The sequence below is a fragment of the Argentina silus genome (genome assembly GCF_951799395.1).
Source record: "Argentina silus genome assembly, chromosome: 4".
NCBI classification, from domain to species: Eukaryota; Metazoa; Chordata; class Actinopteri; order Argentiniformes; family Argentinidae; genus Argentina; species Argentina silus.
In genome coordinates this window covers 1,475,218-1,499,099 of record NC_139658.1, presented here as the reverse complement: position 1 = coordinate 1,499,099, position 23,882 = coordinate 1,475,218, and the positions used below count along the sequence as shown (strand labels likewise).

At 45.2% G+C, this 23,882-nt stretch overlaps 1 protein-coding gene across 4 annotated transcripts in view; it reads right to left on the bottom strand.

Moving 5' to 3' along the window:
- The window catches only part of LOC310803499 (semaphorin-3F-like), a 56,360-nt gene that overhangs the window by 2,734 nt on the left and 29,744 nt on the right, over nucleotides 1–23,882 (bottom strand). The window contains exons 3-18 of one of the 4 annotated variants that reach the window (XM_083668293.1): nucleotides 16,985–17,145; nucleotides 16,554–16,616; nucleotides 15,801–15,920; nucleotides 14,115–14,204; nucleotides 12,238–12,331; nucleotides 10,587–10,706; nucleotides 10,095–10,234; nucleotides 8,556–8,670; nucleotides 4,149–4,218; nucleotides 3,887–4,031; nucleotides 3,406–3,628; nucleotides 2,037–2,125; nucleotides 1,847–1,888; nucleotides 1,127–1,284; nucleotides 706–773; nucleotides 422–555 (exon numbers count right to left, since the gene is read on the bottom strand). In XM_083668293.1, coding sequence (XP_083524419.1) covers nucleotides 422–555; nucleotides 706–773; nucleotides 1,127–1,284; nucleotides 1,847–1,888; nucleotides 2,037–2,125; nucleotides 3,406–3,628; nucleotides 3,887–4,031; nucleotides 4,149–4,218; nucleotides 8,556–8,670; nucleotides 10,095–10,234; nucleotides 10,587–10,706; nucleotides 12,238–12,331; nucleotides 14,115–14,204; nucleotides 15,801–15,920; nucleotides 16,554–16,616; nucleotides 16,985–17,145 — 1,832 coding nt within the window. Of the gene's footprint in view, nucleotides 1–421; nucleotides 556–705; nucleotides 790–1,126; nucleotides 1,285–1,846; nucleotides 1,889–2,036; nucleotides 2,126–3,405; nucleotides 3,629–3,886; nucleotides 4,032–4,148; nucleotides 4,219–8,555; nucleotides 8,671–10,094; nucleotides 10,235–10,586; nucleotides 10,707–12,237; nucleotides 12,332–14,114; nucleotides 14,205–15,800; nucleotides 15,921–16,553; nucleotides 16,617–16,984; nucleotides 17,146–23,882 lie in introns of all 4 variants that reach the window. The other 3 variants (XM_083668292.1, XM_083668295.1, XM_083668294.1) reach the window with 3 other exon arrangements.

Below are 23,882 nucleotides of genomic sequence, written 5' to 3'. Positions count from 1 at the left end.
AGTACGTTTCATGTTTTTTTTCTTTCTTTATGTGCCCTCTACTAGGGTTTCGGGACAGTTTGGGGATTATTATTCCAGGTTATCATAGCTGTATACACTTTATCTGTTAATCACACAAATACATCATACATGTCTGCATTCATTTCTAAGCTTTCAAAATGGAACATATTGTATTTCATGTTTTAAATTATGTAATTATGTAAGTGAAAACTGAGGTTGACCAGGGGGACATGTCCTGATAATTATTATTCTAGAAAATATCTTATCGAGATTCCCTGTCATGAAAGTGGGGTATAGCTTGGAATTCCATGATTCAAAGTAAAAAGTTTAGAGTAGTTTGGAGACTGTATACTCTATGTGTGAATGACGCTGCTGCTGCTGCATCTGTGTGATGTATTTACCACATACAGTGGGTGCTCACCTCTTTCCTGCGGTCACTGTTGTCCCTATGCAGGTGCCATTTGATGAGGGCGTGTGGAGAGCGGGCCTGGCACTCTAGGAAGGTGCTGCTGCCCTCCACTCCATACTGCACCATCTCCAGAGTGTTCTTATTGGCTGGAGGAGAGAGAAAGTGTTACCAGAGCAATTAATCAGTTTGCCACTAAAAAATGATGTATTCACAGTCAATCGGACAATGACTCATGTTTTGCGTCAAAGACATTTCTACCCAGTCTATGGACAGGTAGTGAGGAAAACCAGACTCACCATTGGAGTTGAAGCCCCTGCACTGGCGGATGGGGTTCCCGTACCTTACATCCTGCCTCCGGCTGCGTCTAAAGGGGTCAGACCAGTATTCCCAAATAAGAGAGTAAATATTATAAAGCATCGGCAGGCGGCATTCAAAGCCATTCAACAATACACAGAGCCATTCAACGATTAGTAAAACTATTCAGCAATCTATAAGGCCATTCAATGATTAATAAAGACATTCAGCAATCTAAAAAGCCATTCAATAATCTATTCAGCCATTCAACAATATACTGTATACAGTAATTTGACAATCTATAAGGCCATTCAACAATAGAGTACACTGCCATTCAACAATGTATACAGCCATTAAACAATCAACTTAAGTCCTATAAAACCATTCAACAGTGCAGTTATAGCAGCTCATGTTGATGCTCACCTCTTCTGCGAGGCGGAGTACCGTGAACAGGACTTGCCGTCCCAGGCACAGTAGGGGTCCCGGGCCAGGCAGCAGTCAGCACACGCCTCCCCATACACATCACAGCGATGGAGGGCCAGTTGGGTCACGCCTACACCAGACGACACGTAGAGCTGTTGCTGTGGGGAGAGAGCACAAATGAGGGGGTTAGATCCAAGCTGGACAAGCAGAGGAACAGCCTGCTCCCCAAAGCAGGGGGGAAGAGTCTCTTTTCAAGTGAGTCTAAGTTAAAATATGAGTATGGTCTAATTTGTTTGTACAGAGGACGTAATAATGTGTTCACATAAAAAAGTATATTAAAATAATGTGCTACTGGAAAGACTTGGAATCACATTGGTGATTTATTCAGCTCATATTCATAACAGTTTTCCATTGTTCCAGGACAATGCACCTTGAGTTTTTCATCAGCTGTTTCGAATTCATCATTCTGGCAGCGTGTGCGAAATGGTAACCCTTTCTAAGAGTGATGTCATGCCATGTAGCAGATGTCAACTATTTTAATCACGGTGAAAGACAACACTGAAGTTTAATGCCTTTTCCATATTTCTCTTTTCATTGTCTCTCCCAGACTGCAGGCATTCTATGAATTATGAAGGGAAACATACAGTTCCACTCTATGGTTCTTAATTCAGTAAAGATATATCGGGTCTGTAAGGTAATCGGTTATGCAGACATTCTTACCCTTTTGGATGAGATCTTCATCGTTGTAACTGGAGTAGGAACCTAGAATGTGAAAACAATGCATTGATGAGTCAGCTAATGAAACTTCATGGGATAAAGACATGAATATAACTACACAGAAAAAGAGGGGAAGAAAGAAAGAGAGAAAGAATGAGATGAGAGAGAGAAAAAAAAGAGAGAGGGAGCTCACCTTGAAGACCTCAACCTCCTCCAGGACCAGTTCCTCAGTCTGCAGGTCGTCTCGAGGCAGAACGATCACCTTCTGAACTGTCCCCTTGTCTGTGGAGTAGAGGGCACACCTGACAGTTACACAAACACCTGTAACCTGAGCCTCTGCATCCTGTCAATCAAACCACCCCTTTACCTAATGGAAAGGTTAATCCCCATACCATCGGGTTTTCCACAGGCCAAGTCTTTAACCTTTACCTCATTCAGGTGTATCATCCAGTTTTCCCTTTTGTTCTCTTATATACAGTATGACTCAATTTCTCTGAGTTAGTGTATATAAACTGTCAGCACCATGACAAACCATCCTTTCCAACCTCTTCCTCCCTGTGACCCATTCTCCAGGAGCCCTGGAGGTATTTCCTTCAGCCGCGCCCTGCCCTAACCCAGTGGTATGTTTGATATCTGTACAGAGAGGCATTCCCGAGTGCAGGATACCTGAGATTTATTATGACTGTTACAATGTGTCCCAACGCAGCGCTGAATGCGTGCTCCTGACAGCAGCTGAAAAGACAGACATTCCAGTGACTCCAGGCACAGTGGGGCAATGGTGCGCTTGCATAAAAACCCATTAGTCTCCCACAGACGCCCAACGGAACAAAGACCCTCACAAAAGGGGATAATGTGCTGCCACGTAAGGACTGCGTGCGCTGGGGGAGTGATGTCACTTTCGGCTTTTAAAGGATAGAGACAAATAGGAAATCTCTCAAACCACCAGTGGGTGAGATTAGGATGATGGATTTCCTTACTGTAACCCCCCTCCCATCAGCGCCCAGCCCTCCAGGTAAAAAACTCAAAAGCTTTTAATTCCAGTGAATGATGCAAAAAATTACCCCTTTAATTGCTTAAACATCCATATCTACCAAAAGAGCTCTTCTCCTCACGATGAATGACAGAGAGAGAGAGATACATCCAGTCCATTTGGCTGGACTGCCTCAAGAGGAGGGAGGGGCAGAAGTTTAGCTTTTTTGTATAACTTCAGCAGGCTTTCAGTAGTTCAGTAGTACAGAAAACTAAGCATGACTAAGGGTGCTCGTTGGTAGAGACTTAGATACGCTATACCTATTGACAACACTATACTCTGGAAAATTACTGATACCCTCCCGTTTTGAAACCAATACAAGAGTTGTGGGGTGTCCTGGGTCATCCCACAAAACATCAAGAGTCTTAAGTATTATGTTCCCTGGTGCTGAAGACAATTGGACACTGAAGAGAGAGTAGACTATAACAACATCAAAGCATTTTAACATGGTATGAAATTTGAACATTTACTCTCTACTTGATCTAAATACTGTGAAGTGTATCACATTGAACATAAACCAGCGAGGACTCACCAGTCCCCAGAAACAGCACTTCGTAGTTGCCATCTGCAGCGGCCACCTGGTCCACAGTGATAGTGGTGAACTCATAATCCACGTTGGTCCTGACCACCAGGGGGCGCTTGTGCACTGGATACACAGCATTGTACATGGTGGGGTGGTTCCTCATGAAGTTGATGACTTCGTCTGGGTAATCCTTGGTAGACTTCATGTTGGGGGTGAAAGTCCCCCCGGGGCACTATGGGTAAAACAAGGCATTAAGAAAACATCGCCATTTCTTGCCATAGAACCAAAACAACCAAGCGACTATAGCATCACACACAACACTATGGCAGATTTGGGGGGGTTCTTATTGCTTGAGATGGAGTCTGATGTTTGTGCCTTGTTACACTGACAGATGGTTTCTATTTTGAGGAAGTCAGTGGAGAGAAGTGTCTTGTTATGCCAGCTTGGGTGGGGTATTCACATGCAGAGGTCATGAGGGAGTGAGGCTCACCGTCCCAGGCCGAGGGTAGGGGATCTTCCCTGTGTAAGCCACCCACTGGTAGTTGGGGCCCTCCTTGTGGGCGAAGGGTCCATTAAAGACCTGGCGGATGTCAGCCATGGAGTAGACACACACGGCTGAACCCCTGAACACTGCGCTGTGAGGTGAGAGGAGAAAGTTCATAGTGTTGAGAAATTAACCTTATGATAGAGAAAATGAGCATATAAATAATTTAATTTCAATGAAAATGTCTTAAAACCAGTTTGACACTAACCCAGAGACAGAGAAGACTCCGTAGATAACAGGATTCTTGGTGTCCTGTGTAGGCTGTATGTAAACATCTCCTGAAAGTCACACACAGACAGAAAATCACATCAGTTCAAAGAGTACGAAGCTAAAGAAACATCACGTTCCACAGCACACTCATCATGGCTAATATTTACAGAGCTCCAGTAAATCCATCCAGACTTACATTAGATTTACAGAGTCTCCCTTCCCCCTTCAGAAGCGGAGTGACGCACATTCACAAAACCTGAACCACCATCAGCTCTGAAAGTTCCAGCTCTTATAGATACAAAGATGTCAAACAGGATGAGTGAAGACAAACAATGACCCTTCTCTTGTCCTTGTGTCTTTGTGTCACTCTGCATGTCCTAAAGACCTGTGTTTGCACCTACAGAAGTCAGAGGTTGTCAAACTTTGTGTTGCCTAGAATGGGTGTGTGCCAGAGCCCAGTCATGCTATGGGAGAGTTCCTAAGAAAGGGTGGACAGAAGAGGAACATAGCAGTAGGGATGAGAGGCTAGGCTAGGGGCAAATACACACGATGGAAGGAGGAGAAGATGAGGAGAGCCTCTTCCTCCAGGGTTGTCCGAGTGACATGTCCGCATCCTGCTGGAGGAAACAGGGGGTGTATAATACGACGACTCATCTCTGTTCCAGGGCAACAGGAAATGGAACCATCTCCACAGGAAGGACAAGCATGGTGAAGGCTTCATGAACAATTAAATAAACACACACCACAAGCTTTGTGCAGCAACACCCTTGCACAGTAACCATTCTAACCATGAGTGGACATTCCCAACTGAAGTCAAAAGACCAAACTGTGGCACCAATAGAGAATGATATACAGCGCCCACATGGCCTTCTGCAGAGATGTCTAGACTGGAGTAAGACAACATGATTGCTGTGTCACCTGAGAGTTTTCTCCAGGGGAGAAGCGATTTAATATGTGATGAACTGACACTTTGCACATCCTGTCTACGGCCCTAGGGCAAGGGTGTGTGGGAGGAGGGGGTGGTTTGGGGGGACACAGGGTGTTTCTAAGCCCCACAGGGACTGAATAATCTCTCATTGGTCCAGTCTGAGATCCCAGAGTAAAACCTTTATTTATTTAACCTTTATTTTTAAAGGGGAACAAACACTGAGACCAAGGCATCTTTGCAGATGCACCCTGTCCACAATATCTATACAATTACAAAACAACACATAAAAATATAGAAATCAATACAATCACAATATCAGGAGAAACAATCACATCCTTCACCAAAGAGGTCCTCAATCAACACCATAAATTGCCCGGGCGTCACCAGAACAACCAACTGAAATGTAATTTGTAGATTGTTCTAGCAGTGAGGTGCACCATAACTAAAAGCGGATTTACCCAATTTGGTGGAGACCCGAGGTACCTCAAGAGTTAACCAACTCTGACAATGAGTTAGGTAATTTATGTTCTTGAATTTCAATAATGAGGTAAGGTGACAAAGTGATTGGACTTTTACTAGAGTCCTGTTAGCACCAAAGAGCAACCCTCATTTAGATCAGAATATCCTCTAGGTGCAGAGAAATAAATAGAGAGGGTCTAATCTTGTCATTGATGTGTCTCTCCCCATGCATCTCTCAGGGGCTTCATCCACCTGACAGAATGAGACAAGCCCCTCCAGAACATAGCACAGTGTGATGGGCCAACCTGCCTACATGCAGGGGGATGAGCAGGATAAGGAACAGGGTAAGGAATCTAAAAAAAGTAAGAGGCTGTGTTAATTCAAAAATCAAACAAGCAACTGTTATAAACTTGAATCATAAGCGCTAAATAAAACACTGACGGGACACTAATCAGATATTTTTCGATGTGCAGTAAATACACAAACATGAGAAAATAGCTGTCAGGTTGTTGCACATACTGAAAGAGAATGACAGTAGAGTTGAGAATTGCCTCTAGCTCTCGCCTGAGGCCTGGTGAGTCTGGTCATGTGCGTAAGTGAGTATGAGTACATATGCTCTGACTGTCAATCAAGGCTCCTCTCAGGGGAGGGTTTGCGGCCGTGATTTCATTCCCAGGATAACTAGGGGAGAGAGAGAGAGGGCATATGGTACTTCTTCCTCCTTAACCACCCCTTCCTATCTCTCTCTCACACACACACACACACACACACACACACACACACACACACACACACACACACACACACACACACACACACACACACACACACACACACACACACACACACACACACACACACACACACACACACACACACACACACACACACACACACACACACACACACACACACACATCCACTCCAGCCCAGTGCAGCTGCTAAAGCCAGAGCAGCGTAACGGTCATGGGTTACCACAGACACAGAGAGAAGGGCTGTCAAAGGTGTCATACAACAGATGAGCCTCACCATAACACACAGCTGTTCCACTCCAAAAATGACTACATCGAATAGGCCTACTCTACACTACTACAGCCAAAAACAGATAGACAGCCAGCCTTTTAATAAGTGATGATGATATTCATAAAACAAGGAAGGGCTATTTTATCTGCAATAAAAACTAAAACTGACAAGGCAGAAAAGAGTTAGCTCCAGGGGGGGGTGGGGGCCTCTGCTTGTGCATGTTAATAAGAGCTTTAAAAGGATCCAGACTCAGACACGGCCCTTTCCTCTTCCTACTTTTTTTATGGCAATAAAAACCCAGCCTCCAAATTTGTTCGTTTCCTCAGAAGAAATAATTTATTTATGCCTGGAACTGTGCCTCTTTCTCTCGCTTCCTCTCTTGTTTTATCTCTCTCTATCTTCCAGTAAGAATTATTTGCTTTGGCCTCTTGATATTGAAATAGAATGTGTGCACATGTGCCTGGAGTGGGACCTCTCCATTGCTTGTTTCAATTTGGGTGCAAGTTGTCAGGTAAAGCCAAATATTTTCCACTTGTAAAAACTCCCCCTGGTTTCTAGTGTGCCCAGCCAAAGTCATTCACACATAATACTGCCACACAAGGACTACAGCTGGGCTGGAAGTTTCATCAAAGTTTCAATAATGACCCAAATGTCCTTTTTACTACTCCTGCACACTCATAGAGAGAGGGAAGTACTGTAAATGTTAGTACATTTTCTCTTCATCCAGACATTGCTGCACTTTTCCCAACTAGTCTCGGCTTGTAGTAATGTTTTTACATCAAGGGAGGCTAATCCAAACAGTTAAGTGCAATGCTGGTTTTAGAGTTTTAACTACATACCATACATAAGAAAGCACATACTCTAGACCTTTTTGCCTTGCACTGAATGGGCTTTACTGAACAGTTTGCTATAATGGAATCCCGTTATTCTCCACATTGTCTCCAACCCCTCTGACTGAGCATGGCGCTTTTCAGATCAGTCACTAACTTACAACTGAACAATAATTGGAGCCTGTCTTTCTGTCTTTCTGTCCGTCTGTGTCTATCTGTGTGTGTGTGTGTGTGTGTGTGTGTGTGTGTGTGTGTGTGTCTGTCTGTCTGTCTGTCTGTCTGTCTGTCTGTGTGAGTTCCCCTCCCTAGAAAGGGGTCTACAGTACAGTATACATGGACAGCCTGTGATGCACCAGCTGAATTGATCATCCATAACCTTTACTGTTGTTAAATTTGGCATAATGTAAGAACCAAATAGTTTTGAGATGAAAGCACGGAACCTATACATGAGAGGAAAGGATGGAAGAACCTTAATCGATGAAATAGGAAGTCAAGAAGAAAGGTCTAGAGTAACTGTAGCTACAGACAGATCATTCCACTGCTCTATTTTGAAGCAGTGAAACAGAAAGAAAGAGAGAGAGAGAGAGTGAGAGAGAGAGAGAGAGAGAGAGAGAGAGAGAGAGAGAGAGAGAGCTTCCCCTGGAGATGAACTTGACATTCCTGCCTGGTGACCTGATCCGTCTGCCACGAGGCCTGCCCCTCATGTCCAGCAGTCTATTTGAGGAGGGGAGTGTTTCCTAGACACCTCACACTTCAGACCAGAGAGAAAGGAGCCTTTTGTTAAAGACATCTTGAAAGAAAATAACAACTACAGTACTGGAGTTTGTGCGATTCCCATTACAGCATGCCGTATGGGCCACAGGAGGGTTGAGCGAGGGTAGTGGAATGGAGGAGGCTGCCATATGGCCAGGGACTGGGCTGTGCGCACTGTAGTCAGGCTATGGGCAGGTGGTGGCCTGGGATCAGGACTGAGTGGATGGTGTTAAAGATGATAATGATACAAAGTCTATCCAAAAACTGGTTTGGAGTCAGTCAGAAACACAAAAACACAAACATTTGCGGGTCTCTTTTTGAGTACCAACACAAACTAGAAACTTCAAGACATGCCACAGTTAATCTGTTTCTTCACTACTGTGGGGTTTGGGATTGGGGGGGAGTAACTCACGGAGCTCGTCGAAGTGCGTCTCAATCCCGTCTGCCCCCGGCACCGAGCAGATGAGCCGAGCCTTCAAGAAGGTGCTCCACTTGTTGACCAGACAGCAGTGACCACCATCATCATTCTGCAGGGGGGGACAGAACCAAAACACATACTCCGTCACACATAATCACATCCTCTAACCTCCCCCCACCAAAAACAAACACAGGTGGAGCCACCCACACACACTGTAAAAAGCAGCCCAGTTTGGCAAGTCAGAGAATAACGTGGAGAAATGGTTGGTTTGTGAGGGGATGAGATGGTAAACACTGTCTCCTCTTATTTAGAGTCTCTCCCATCTGTCATGGAGCTGGGCCAAATTCCACGCCAGGCAGGGAGAGCGAAGCCCACTAGATGTGATTAAGAGGTTTCCTCCTTCTTAAACACCACATACAGTATTGTCTTCAAAGCACGCTTCACTTTGATGGGGAAAACACATTGCTGGGTATTGCTGTAACAAATAGTTTTCACCAAATATATCATTTTAATGCCCATATGGTGGTTGTACTGTAGGCCCATACATATTACAGTACATTCTTCACATTCACACTTATATTCATTTATGTTTTCATACAATTTGTGTGAAAACATACGGTGGTTGGCAAGTTTTTGTATGTATGAAGTGTGCGGGGCCAACAAATTGTATGGGAGTAAGAGCATCCAGATGTATAGAAGTGGGAATGATAGAACAGCGTCCCTGGAGTCCAATGCACAGCACACTGAGAGGGGGATGAGTGTTTGTGTGCAGGGTCGCTGCCTGACCTACTCAAACAAACACAATGGTGGGCAGCTGAAGAACTGGAGCACACATGCACACACACACGTGTGCACACACGCACGCACGCACGCACGCACGCACGTACGTACACACACACTAGAAACACTAATTCTCTGTGTGATTAAGCTTAGTTCAGAAAGATGCACCACAAGATCCAAGTTTACTCTACAGGGACATACACATTCCCGGCAATTTTGCTGATTCGCTGTGTATATCTGCGAAAACAAATTGGTACATCTGGATAAATGTGTACATCTGGAGGAGGAGGGCAGGGAAATGCTTTCATTAAAATAGTGTGGTTAATCACCATGTATACTAGGGAGGATACAGCTGCTGCAGAAAAGCTGGTTCAGAGGCACTGCCCATTACCATATGCCTTTAACTGATGCCTAGTTCATTACAGTCTTTTAGGACTTTTAGTTTTCGAACTGCCATCCAAAAGAGGTCAAAACATCTTGGGGGTCATAGGTCAGAATACCATCCAATACCATGGACAGTGGGAAGTATTGTATACAGAAAGGTTAAATACACATGTGGATTCCAGCGTGTCAGTGTTAGGCAAACACCAGATACAAGCCCTAAATAGATGAGACAGTGGTTCATTTCCTTTTCTTAATGAAACCAGGGTCTATTTGTCACCTTCTGCATTTCCTAAGTTAGCCTATAGATATTTGACAGTTTGAGGTTAATTTGGGCCATGTATGCACACTTGATTCAGACGCAGTACTCACCAGGCAGATGCGTCCAATGCGAGCCTGGGTCACGGGACTCTGGCCCATCTCTGAGGACTTCTCACGAAAGAAGAAGTATAGTTTGTCATCATTCCTCTCTGCACTGTCAGGTATGAGTTGTACGTGGATGAAAGAGGGGTCTGAGGGAAGGAGAGAGAAAAAAAGAGATGTAGAGAGAGACAGAGATGGTTAGGGTGGAGGAAACATGAGCAAAAGATCACTGCACATCTGGCTGAAATAATGTATAAACATAAAGGATTTCCTGTTTACCATAGACAAGTTGAGGACATATAAACAGATATATCTATACACATACAGCCTATATTTCTAAAGCACAGCTACTTTTTATCTTACCCATGTGTTCAGCTATTCGTAGTACAGTGTAATTTGGACTTCACATGCAAAAATCACGTTATAACAATAAACATAACGGCATAGGCAGGCATTGTATGATACATCTGAGGCCTTTTGGGTGCCAAAAAGGATATTTACCATTTAACCATCTGGAGTTATACTGGTCTGTACGCATGGCGGTCTGCTTCCCCAGAGTGCGGAAAATGGCAGAGTCTGTTCCCATGAAGTCAATGTAGACACCAGCATAGAGCTCACCATCTGAGAGAGAGAGAGAGAGAGAGAGAGAGAGAGAGAGAGAGAGAGAGAGAGAGAGAGGGGAAGGGCAGGGAGAGAGATAACCAGTTAAGCCAAATTCTTTCACTCTTTGATACAATGCCAGCCACACCCTTGGCAAAAATGACTGAGGATCTTCTTACACTGATCCCCCCACACCCTAAGACCAATCAGTCCCTGGTAGAACCACAGTGGCCAAAGCCTCACAGCTTTCCACCCCTACGTCCAGACACATATCTCTAGAGTGTCATCATCATCAATGTGTGTGACTGTGTCAATTACATCTTTTACACACAACATGGACCTAAAGAGATGGACACACAAAACAGATAGAAGGACCCAAGCCTTGTTAAGCATTAGGGGGTCTGACGGAGCCGAGGACCCCTGTTAAGCAGTGGGGAGGCAGAGAGTGGGTCCTCCAGTTGCTGATGGGGCTACACATGAACAGGTGTCCCAGCATGCATTTGGCAGCCTGGAGAGAGTTCTCAGGGGCGGGGTCATTCGATTTCCCAGCTCTTTACCAACTATATAGTAATATGGGGCCTAATGTATGTTTTATACATGAGGGGATATCTACCGTAGGAGGATGGCAGAACACAGACAGAATGTGTGATCTTTCAGGGGTCAAAGCTGTCTCCATCGCCCTGCCAAAGGGATTCTCTCTGCCAACAGTGTCCCATAGCTGATGCTAACTGGTAGAGACGGAGGCCTAATTCTTCTTGGACAACAGTCCACTGGTTTTGCATTGGTCAGCTGCCAGTGTGCTAATGTGGTAAGGCAGTGCTGGCGATTTACACCGACTGTCCCACCCCACAGAGAGAGGATCAACTTACACCGATGGCAACTGTGAGGTCTGGGCCTGGCTGACTGACCTTGAGTTGAGAAAGGAGGACATTGCTTTAAGGCTGCTCTCAGATATCTACGTTTCTCTAACCTACACCAGTGCCAGACGAGTAAATACCAGAAAACAAACAATTGCCATGTGATTGCGGAGCGTGCATTGGCCGGGAAAATGAATGACTGGATTTCTCTTGATGATAAATAACGGCAACAAATCACACTTGGTATTTTCCATTGGAAGTCGCTAAGCCACTGTGGAACGGATTTGCCTATTAAAAAGTGAACCCACTTGTCCCTGCCCACATCTACTTCGACCCTAACAAGGCAAAATTCCATATGATTTTATGATCGTACTGAGATGAGCATTCCACTGCGTTCCATGCTGTGGGAAATAGGCACAGAATGGAAAGGACACTTGATCTTCCTGGACAGAACTTCAGCAATAAAAATGTTCTTCTAACAAAGTGTGCCAAAAACAAAGTGGTCATTAAATCGGAGATGAAGAGGTGGCCATTTTTAGAATTGGGAGATAAAAGGAAGAGTCCTCAAGGGACGTGGCCATTGGGTTCCTCAGTGTCACCTATAGCCACTATGGGGACCTGAGATGAACTGGACTGGACCTCTCCCTCCACCCTTGTGGTTCAATGATGATGATGATGATGATGATAATACTCACTGATCAAAGCTGACACACTGTTGAGCTTCGGGTCGTATGAGCACTTTCCCTTCCCAGATTCCACTTTGCCCGGCTCCAAGTTGAAGATGTATTCCTGGAATGGAAAAATAATAAGGAACAGACATAAATTCATGCTCATCATGTCATCTTGATATTCCCCGTGGAAGGAAAATGAGGCAGTGCATATGCTTCTAGTGGCTCCTCTGGGGCCTATAAGACATTACGGAAAATGAAACATTAGAACAATGAGAGTGCCTTCATACAGAATGCCCTAAATCCAACTATTCCTAATCCCTCTACGCTACTCTACACTGAGGGAGAACTAGAGTGTCAATGGCTGTTCTCTCTGCATAACAACCTCTACGCCAAATATCTCTCAGCCACTCTTGGCCTACTGCTGACACCTGTAATCCCATACAGTGAAAACAAAGCAGGGATGGAGGCTGGATGACTGATGCTCCTCGCTCCTGGCATCTCTATGTACAGCACTGAAAGGTGATTGGCAGTTATTTGGATACACGGGTGAGAACAGCCAATGGCATGTGATGACATGTCCCGCAGCCCCTTGCCACGAACCAGAACAACTGAAATCCTCAAACCTCACTCCAATCAGGGATGGATGTGGGTATGGGGGGTGGGGGGGGGGGGGTGTAGAGAGAAGAAGACACCTCTGTCCCTGTCCATCAACACCAGAGCAGAAGAGAGTGAGGCGCTTGCTAAAGTATTCTCCACTGGCTCCGACGTGCATCCTTCTGAATTCCCTCTCACCTCTGATTAAAATCACCCACGCTTGAAAATCTGAAAGTGTTGGCAGGTCCCTTGCAGGGTTGCCAGATGTTGACGTGCACTAGGTCACAAACTGTTAAATGTGCCAGGGGGATTCACTGACAATGTTTTTAATAAAAACCTTCAGAGACCAACTGTAAGTGTTGCATTCAACACATTTAAAACTTCAAGGGCAGAAGAGCATCCCTGTCCGTCTTAAGGGTTAAGAGTTTCTCTCTGTACTGTGAATGGTGGGAGAGAGCTCAAACATTTGAGTAATGTTCAGCTATGTGGGTCTATTATTCCCTTTCTTGCTCTTGCAGTTGGACACAGACGGCTGGTGTTTGCCCTGAACCAACAAGCCTTTGGTGGGAGTGGGTCAGATGCTAACACTGTCGGCCTGTGGGAGGAGCTGCCCACATTCCTACACAGGGAGGAGGATGGGGGGGGGGGGGGACTGAAAAGCGGGGTACTCTATCTAAGATAAGTGACAGGACAATGTGAGGAAAGAGATTCAGGTGTCAATTTTATCATTCATGATCTACCAGGGACTTACTTCATAGAAATAATGTCTAGCTTAGTATATATAATAGTATCTAGCTTAGCTAACCCTAACCCATAAATGAGTCAGTAAAACATACCTGCATGTTCTGTGATCAAGTGACAGTAAATTAAAACATTTCCGAAAAACTAAAACTGGAGGACAGACCACCGACGATGAGAGACACACAATAGAAAGACCATGATGAAACTAAATGGGACGAACGATTGAGCAACACAAAAATGGAAGAATGAACAGGGACCAGAGAAGACACATGCTCAGCTGTGAGGACATAAGCAGGCAACATCACTAGACGTCCAACATAGAGCGACCCATCAGGTCCCTCTGATGATAAGAGAGGTGCTTCGACACAGAGCATGAGCACAGATAAATGGGGTCAGGACACATGCATGCACCCCCACACAAAGACAGAGAGAGACAGAGAGCATGCTGGTTGTGGCACATAGTGGGTCTACCATGCACCCCGACTCCCCAACCCAATGGGCAGAGCTCGGGGGCAGCAGCCAGGCTGGTAATGGGCACCTGACCCAGACCCAGACCCTCGTCCCACCTTTAGTCCCAGTGTCTCGGACACAGCGTTTGGTTCGGCCGCACGGCTAGCCCTCCCTCCGGTCTGGGGCATCTGCAGGTGCAGGGCAGCCTACAACAGGAACACAATCAGCAACACAATCTGGACGTTATGCAACTGGGGGCGGACCTGACATGAGCAGTGGACACAAGCATTCATCAAAACCCCTCCCACACCTGGTGGCCAGGTGTACACAGACCAACTTAGGGGACATCATGAAGCACTTACCACCAGACACACAAGTCACAGACACAACTCATACTCAGTCAACTAATCTTGGATGACTGTTTCATTGAATGCTATGTCATTGGGAAAGCATGTGGGGGAAATGTGCGGATGTCTCAAAGAAAAGTCTACCCGGTGCAGGAGATCTGTGTAGGTCTATATAACCAGATGGTGGGAAAAAGCAGCAATATTAGTTCTCTATTCTGTAGCTGAGTCAATAAAGTCTCTCACAGTATGGTACATACATTCAGGCCTGAGACACCGCCAAGAATTAACATTTGGCTATTGCAGCCTATATAGCTATCATAGCCGGATACTACAGTATGTGTCCTGTGTGTGTGTGTGTGTGTGTGTGTGAGTGTGTGTCTATACATCCACTTGAGACAATGAGCACAGAGACTTCTGGCTTATGAGCAGCATTTCTCCTCCTACTTTGCTGTCTGGAAAAGCAGTGTGTGTGTATAGGAGTTTATGGTTTCACATCTCTGCTGCCGTAGTTAACTCTAGTACAGCAGAGAGGACTCACGGGAGGAGTAACCCTGTCTGTAATATAACATTCCACTGGCATTCCATAATGGGAGCTCCCAAGGCCAATTACCCAACTTCTCACATGGTAGAGGCTCGAGGCTGACGGGTCAATGGAGGGGTAGACAGGGCTGCTATTAGTGGTGGAGGGATGGATGGATGGATGGATGGATGGATGGATGGATGGATGGATGGATGGATAGATGGATTAATGGATGCCCTTTGTTAGTGACAGTCACATGGAGCCATATGAAACAGCAGAGTGGTGTGAGGAGGTCAGGCAGTGTCCTCAGGGAGGTGGCCAAAGGGAAATACTATTGAGTTTATTCCCTTTTAAAAGTCCCAAGGCCATTGTTAAGGAATAGGTGTTGTACAGTATTTTCAGAAGAGGGGCTGGTAGTGTTGGAGGGGGGTGCTAAAAAAGGGAAGTGCGGAGAGGTGGTGATGTCTGGCTCGGACAAGGAAATTCAAGACCTCCAATTAAAGGGTGAGACTACACAGGCAGCGTAGTAACAGTAACGCTAATGGTGTGCTGGGGACACCAGCTGTATGTAGGCTCCGCTAGCTGCCTGGGTCAGGAGAGGCACGGGACATAGAGAGAAGAAAGGGAAGGTACTATAAATGAAGGTCAGTTGTGTGGTCATGTGTGTGTGTTTGAGAGGGTTTAGCTATCTCTCTCTCTCAGTCCTGTTAGAGAGAGAGAGAGAGAGAGAGAGAGAGAGAGAGAGAGAGAGAGAGAGAGAGAGAAAGATAGGGAGATGAAGGGATGAAGATGGAGATGCAGGGAGGCTGGTCAAGAGGTGTGGCATGGAGGATAAAATGTCGGAATTAGCTCTTCAGTCAGAGCCATATCTCTCTCCAACTTCAATTACAGTATACCAACACACTCTGCATATTCCAGAAGGTGGGGGTTCTAACCTGAGGTTTGCGTCCGCGGTTGACATAGGTGCAGATGGGATTGTAGGCTCCAGTACCGCAGACATACAGGTGGGTCCTGTTCCATGGCTCAACCAGACGGATGAAGTTCCCACACTCCCCCTGAACACACACCAACATAGTCACATGGTAGGATTATCAAACTACAGTATATACTGTACATTCACAAATAAACATCAAACTTGTATGACCATGTGGATCATCCTTGCCCAGTATTATGAAAGCAATAGCAACAAAGACTTTGAACCACAAGAGACACGCATCTGCAATATCAATATCTTTTGGAATATCCACAGGTCATCCTATTAACCCCACCCTGAGCTGGCAGAGTGAGGAAGGGTGAGGAAGGGTGAGGCTGATTGGTCTCCTTTGGGCTGTTGTGTGCCAGTTCTCCCCTCTCTGGCCAGACAGAGGGGAACCAACCAGCCTTTTACAAGGCCAAATCTAATTCCCACAGGTGTGTCTCTAACTCTGAGTCCTCATTCATAAACCAAAAAACTCCCACAATTGCATGTGCACCTACAGTAATGTAACAATGGATAGTTCAATATAAATAATGTGCACTAGAATAGGAGTGTATTTCTTTAACATTTTAGATATAAGCAAAACTCCATACACATTTTCCTCTTGTGTCATCATCACCATGACTGTATGTTATGGATGGCAGAGATCAACTGACCTGAAACATAAATCCTAAATTGGTTGTGGAGGGAGGGAGTCAACAGGAATACTTACATTGGTGTCCTTCCCACTTAGAATGCACTCAGTCCTCCTCTGTTGGGAGACTGGCCAGTGGAGCTGAGGGGGGAAAAGAAAGATAATTTTATAGCAAAAGCCCAACCCATTGCACAATCCGTTCAACATTGTTGGTGTTGACATAGGGATATCCACCCAGGGTACTATTAGCCCCACAGGAACGCTCATATCCAGAATATGTTTTTATAGTGTTTTCATAACCCCGTCTCCAGAAATGGCACGCTCCAACACAAACTGGAGGTGAGCTAATCACAGTGTCTGACACAAGGCAGCGCAACGGAACATGTGACCCTCGGGGGCAGTTGTGAAAGCTGAGGTAAAGAGCTCTGGGGAGGTGAGGGGAGGAGGAGGAGGGGGGGGGGGGGAGTGATGGATAATGAGGGGTGGTTGAGGAGTGGCCAGGGTCTTACAATGAGAGGTTCCTTGTTGATGTCGTGGAGGTCCAGAGACAGGATGTAGTCCTTGCTGCCAACATACATGCGGTCATGGTCCTCGTCCATGCGCAGGATACGGTAGTCGGACGTGTTGAGGAGGAAGGCGAAGTGGTGGGCAGTGCCAGTCGACCTCAGCTCTGAAAAGAGAAAAAAGGGAAACAGAAGAGCAATGTATCCATTAGAGACAGCTGCGCTACACACAAACAATGACAACAAAATAAAGTGACAATAGAATAAAATAGACATCTGAAACATTATATATATATATATATATACGTTCTCCTCGGTACATTATAGATACATTCTCCTCGGTTCAGTGGCCATGTACAGACAGGGCAGTGCTGTTTTAAACGCTGTCTCCCTGTCTCTGCAAAGACTGCAAACCCCCTCCAGCAAAGACAAACACTGCTCCGTAGGGCTTTACAGGGTGGCACTCGTACACTGCTTGACAAACATTGAGGTTTCACTCACGCTGGAAAGTCCCATTAAATGTTTACCTACTACTACAGCCAACAGACCACAGAAAACTAACATTTTCATGATACCACATCTACTATGTATGCACCTTTTAGTGGTTGAATCGTGGTGGGAAAGCTTATAGATAAATCATAAATATCTGAAACAAGGTTTATTTCAAGTATTTTCCTGTTTATATACTGTATCAGAACGAATGTATGCCTGTGTATAATCAGAGGAAGAGGACAACTTAAAATAAAACTGCCTTGATGTGTCACAGCTTCAAAGTAAAACCAGCACAGCAAAGTTTTAAATAATCTTTTTTTCAAGATTGCACAATTTTTTAAGCAGTTTATAAATAATGAAAGACCTGTTTCTAAACTGGTAACTCTACTCTGGTAATGAGACATGCCTTGGTAAGCATAAAAACAGGCGTGTGCTGGGTTACGTTCAATACCCTCTTGTTTGAACATCATAAAAAATGCATTCCTGTGTGTCCCGTCTGTCTCACAAGAAGTCTGAACACCAACTCAGAGGCATCAACATATCCCCCATCAAACCTTAAATAAACCTCATCTACAGACGTTTCTCAACATAATCTCAATGGAATCTGATATTACTAGTCTTTCAGACCATATCTAAATTTAACACTGGGTTATGTCAATAACCAACGATTAATAGCATTAGATTTGCTATATTTGAACAGTTTGATTTAATAAGTGTGTCTGCCAAGGGTGTGTTTATAGGTCATCTGGGTGATTGACAGCTGTCGGGGCCTGTGCATAAGAGCTGTGACATGTGGTTTCACCCTGTGATTATTTGTGTTTGAGAGTTAGGTTGAATGATGAGTCCCCATACTCCACCCCTCTGGTGTATGTATATCAGCAGAATGATGGGCTACTGAAGGGGAAGACGAAAACAATCATGTGCCCGTACACACACACACACACACACACACACACACACACACACACACACACACACACAAATTCCATGGGCCAGTTCAAGACCTTTCTGAAGCAGCTTGTCAGCAACTCCTCAGCGTGTGTTTGTTTTCAGAGAGTAGCTGGATGTGACCATCTGTTAGGTAAGGAGGGAGTCTGAACACTGAGGAGTAACAATAGACCCTATAGACCTCTCCATATCCAGCTCCAAAACATGTGTAATCCAAAACCATAATTATCTGATTATAGACGGATAATGGAGTCATAATGTACACCCAAGGGGGGGAAACAAATAAGCTTTGCCACACCATAAACATGACCCATTTAACGCAACTGCAATGTTACATGTTTCTGTTCCCCAAAGCTGACATTGCAGATTGAACATCCATAACATGCAATGATGTGTTTGAGGAGATGCCTATTAGACAGTATTGACATTCCTGTAATTGGTCAGAGAAAAGCTACTCTCAGAAAAAAACAGGAAAGAGTATACAGAATGTCTATCAAGCGGTGTCGAAAATCCAGTTCCATCTTTTATGGTTAACGGATGGATCAGAGAGCCTAAATTCTCTCTGAAAGCTCTGCTAATGCTCTTGTAGCACTGCGATTGAAGCGTTACTAAAAGGCCGAATTGACTGTACTATACTAGTATTACTAGCATTAGGGGCATTCTCCTGGGGGTTTCGCATTTAGCTCATTGTAAACCCAAACTGCCACAAGGGCTTGTTCTACCAGAGCCATCTCATCAGGGGTAAATACACACGAAAAAAGAGAAGGAAATCTGGAACCAAAAGCATGCAAGCATGCCAGCTACTGTACACTACTCAGACAGAGGCACAGGGGAGTGTATGCTTATATGCAATGTTGATCCTGGGCTCATAATGGCGGCAGGCTGGGCTATGCTACATTGCTCCAAAGGTCAGGCCACCTGTGGAAACAACGCCTTGGCCAGAAGGCCCGGAGTGGGAGTGGCCAAATACTAAGACACAACCGGCAAGGAAAGCCACACAGAGGGAGAGGGGGAAAAAACGTGCTGTGTGTATCATCAAGATGGATGGTAGATCTGACTGGGATACTTCAGTTGCCATCATACCATTTTGTCTGAAGGAGAGCATTGCTTTGGCTTGGCATATGCTCTGTATGTTTTGCTAGTTTCACTCAAGGCTTCAAGGCTGGGCGGCCTTTCCTCTTTCAAGAGGCGCTGGTGCAGACCCTCTCTGTAGCACAGGTGCCCTACTACCAACAGCAGAGGGAGTGAAGTAGTAGAAATTAGGACTCAGATCAGTGTACTGTAAGTAACCAGGCTGAATTCGGAGCACTGTTTGCCAGCTGCATTAGAGCATGACGGCACCCATGCCGACTTTATCCTGGAGATTTGGAGACCTGTACCATCGTAAGAGTGTGTCTATTAGAGCCAGATAAACTCTTCAAGTAGTCAATTACTGCGTGTAGGGTTTAAGTCTCACTCTGGGGGGTCTGTAGGAACACAGAGGGGGGCTTTGTTTCGGGAGCGCACCCATTCCCCCTGTGGAATGGCAATGGCTCTATTAGTGGGGAAAGTGAGACTCCATGCCGGTGAGGGAATATGATCTGCACTCCTGCTCTCTGCATCACTCACTCAACCCCTCAACCCCTCAACCCCTCGCGCGCACGCACGCACACACACACACACACACACACACACACACACACACACACACACACACACACACACACACACACATACATACATACATACATACATGGATTCACACACCCATGGGCAGTGGTGCACAGAGGAGGTGATCCCGCTGTAACTGGAAGCCAGAATTCTCAGTCAGCTCGTGAGTAGCGGTTCTGTCCACTCTCTCCAGTCTACTGAGCATGGACAATCCTCTGCTCTCTCCCCATATCTCAGGGTGATGCTGGCTGACAGTGCCCAGAGCCAGTTCCCACAACTAAACACTCCATTCCGCCACCGGAAAGGTTATGTTGGTGGGTGAGGCTCAGGTAGGTGTAAGGCGAGGCCCAAACCCACTGGTTCTTAATGGTCTCTGGCAGATGCCCCAACTCCTCAAATTCTTGAGCCAGACTTTAGACTGACAGCCCAATTCAAGCTCAAAGTCACAGATGATACAAATGTTCAGAGGGGGCAACAGGTGTGTGTGTGTGTGTGTGTGTGTGTGTGTGTGTGTGTGTGTGTGTGTGTGTGTGTGCGTGTGCGTGTGTGTGCGTCAGTCTGCATGCATGTGTGTGTGGGAGTGTATGGGTTGGTTGTGTGAGTTTGTGGACACTTGAGATATTGTAAAGTGGTCTCATTGCCCATATTGGCAATGAGCATGTGCATCTGTGGTGCTCAGGCTAAGTCTTAGAAGGACTTTCTCTCTGAACACAAACAGGGGCCTGAGAGCCTGCTGAGCCATGTTTCTACTGGATACAGAAGGAAACCAGAAATCAAAGCAGGATCTCAGCAGCCCCACAGTCAAACATTCCCTCCTCCTGAGAGAATAGTTGGCCGCTGACGATGATCTCCCAGGGCTGCAGGCACGCATGTTACAACATATCTCCCCCTCTTCAATTAATGGCCCATGGGCCCAGTTTACTTTGGAAATGTATGTTTGAGCACGAAAATGTTCAAGAGCATATACAAAAAAATCATTCTTTCATTCATTTCAATGCTAAAACTATAATATTGGTAAGTGCCATTTTATACAAAATAATTCACAATCCATTGTGCTTTCAAATACAGAAATAAAGAAAGCAAGATTGTATATCATATTTAACTGTGTAAATTGATTGTGTTCTGTGGTGTGCTTAAGACCTATGAGAACTTCCTCTCATTAAGACAAGATGACTGCATCTAGTAAGATTTAAGAGTACACAGCTCACCCCACATTTACTTTCCTGGCAAATCTACAAGTCAAGTAAGGCAAATGACTGAATCATAGACAACTCTGGACTATATGTTCAAACATAACACACAGAGAGGAAGAAAAAAATACTGCTGGCACCCAGTAGTGTGGCTCATATTAGCTGCATGAGCCTGATCTGGGTGTTCCACCCTGCTACATATTTCTCTGGTTTCAAATAGGGGTAAATTAAAAGTGTGGGCCCTGCCAAAGACAAAGCAGAGCATGTTCCTTCATGAAACCTGTCTGTGTCCCTGCAGAGGGTTAGGGGGAAGGAGAGGGTGGGCAGGGGCTGAGTGGTTGAGGTGAAGGGAATTTGTCAGTTTGAGACTACAGGCTGGGATCTCTACCACCTGAACCATCTAGGCCGTGTGGTTTTCCTCCTTGGAAATGGCACAAGCTGACTGGCAATTGTCCCACATGAATCCATCTCTTTTTCTGAATATGACAGTCTCTCTTTGGTGGAGTAGTAGTGACTTTGAAGGCAGGAATACAAACAGTGGCTGTGATCCATTCTATTTTATTAATCAGCCTCCAAAAGGAGTGTCCTGAGGCTTTTTTTTTTTTTTTCCGGCCCCTCAGAGCAAGGTGTGTGAGTTCACACACTGGAGTGGCAGTAGTGATAATTAGGGTGTTTAAGAGGGGGTGGGAGAAGTAGCATGTTTGCTCACATGAAAGGCAAGGCCTAATATTTTGAAAGCTGTCAATGTTGAGGAAAGATTATTGGGAAAACTCCAGTCTGGTCACCCCTACTCCTCCACGGTCACTCATTTCAACAGCATTGGTGGAATCTCATACACTAAAGATTTAGGGCAGAATAGAATGCGCTGCCATGTTGGCAATTCAGTCACCTTTTTACGAGGTGCAGTAATGTGTTGAGTCAACCAGGCGACGCTGCCACAGGTTTAAAAGCCTTGCCTGACATCCCTCGCCTTATGGAAGACGTTCTCATTAGTCGTCGTCGTCCGCCATACTGTACACAGTGAGAAAGGGCTGTTTGTTCTCCTGAGCAGGGTTGATGTCAGAGTGTGGTGAGGGCTGCCAGGGGTGTGATGAACCTGGGAATCGGGCTCAGTGCTCAGACCTACACTATCTGGAGATCAGAGAACTATTCACTGTGTCAGTCTATCCTCATCCTGTCCAAACTGTAACTGAGACATACAGCATAGCCATCGTAATGCTGCTAGAAAAGACATATCTCACTATTCTACTGTAAACAAACATACGCTTCTAGTTTGCAGACAAATATGAGAAAATGCTGCTGTGTTTTGGTCAGATTTTATCATCCAATGATAAATCTTTGCGGTCACTAAAATAACGTGAGAGACAATTATTCTCTAATCTCAGTTTTTACTAAAGATGTAATCAGCTCTTGGTGTGACAGCCCTATTAACTATTGAAATGCTGTGTGATATTTAGCTGTTGGGTGTGAATGAAATTGCACCTCACTACCATGTGTCAGGACAAACCTGGCAGTGTACATGGCAGTTAAGTAGTAAACCTCCCAAAATACAGGATTGTCTTGAGTATTTGACCCAATGCTAGGAGGCCAGTACCACTCTAAGGTTAGATCCCCAGAGAGCTGGCACATCTCCAGATACCTGCATCCATCAGACCGGTTGTTGATCTCTCCGCTTTGAATCTCATTGTGACTTCCTGTAGTTGGGAGATAAGGAACAGATGGTATGGCTGTCACTGAGCTGTCTGACATGTAAAAAGAAGGAGCCATCTCCCCCTGCAGCAGTAGGAACCTCATTATTACCATTAGAGCTAACCCAGCTAACTGCTCCACTGAATGTTGATTTCTAATAAAAGGTTAAACTGACACCACCACTGACATCCCTTCAGTCCCAGTTTGCACAGATGTGCGACAGAGGAGCCCAGTCTAATCAGTGACTCCCAGAGCCGACAAAGCTTTGATTGGCCTTTAACAGCTTCTTTCAACACGACTTCTCTTCATGTGAAACATTAACATGAGTTATTTGGGTTTGTGTTGGCTGCACGCATCAAAGCCAGAGGAGAAGTGACACAATGTTAAAAGAATGCCTGTGTGATTCAGTTGTCATGCAAATAATCATCATAGCCATCATAACCGTTTCACAACGGGGACCAGGGACGGACTGGAAAAACAAAATGGCCCTGGACTTTCAGCCGACGAAGGAGATGGAGGAGTGGGCTGTAAAGTGCACACATATTTAACAAAAGTGCCTGCCATATGAACACATGGAACAGAAATATTGCTTTTTAATAAACAGTCTACGCAAATAAAATAACAACAGGCAGCTGCCGCTTGAAAATACAAAAATTACCAACACAAAAGACATGCTAACCCTACTGTAGTCAGTGCAAATAGCTGATGTGCGTGTCCTTTTAAAATAACAAAGCAAAATAAAGACGTGCTATTTAATAGCAAAATAGGCAAACTATAAGAACTTCTACTCTAGTCTTTTATTAGGCCTCTTCCTTTAAGTTCCATGCCAGGAACACAAGCATATTTACGTTATCTGGCTTGAGGCAAGACCGGAAAGGGGTAACAATATTCCCCACTGTACGAAAAACTCTGAGGCTGTGCTTGTTTGCGCAAAT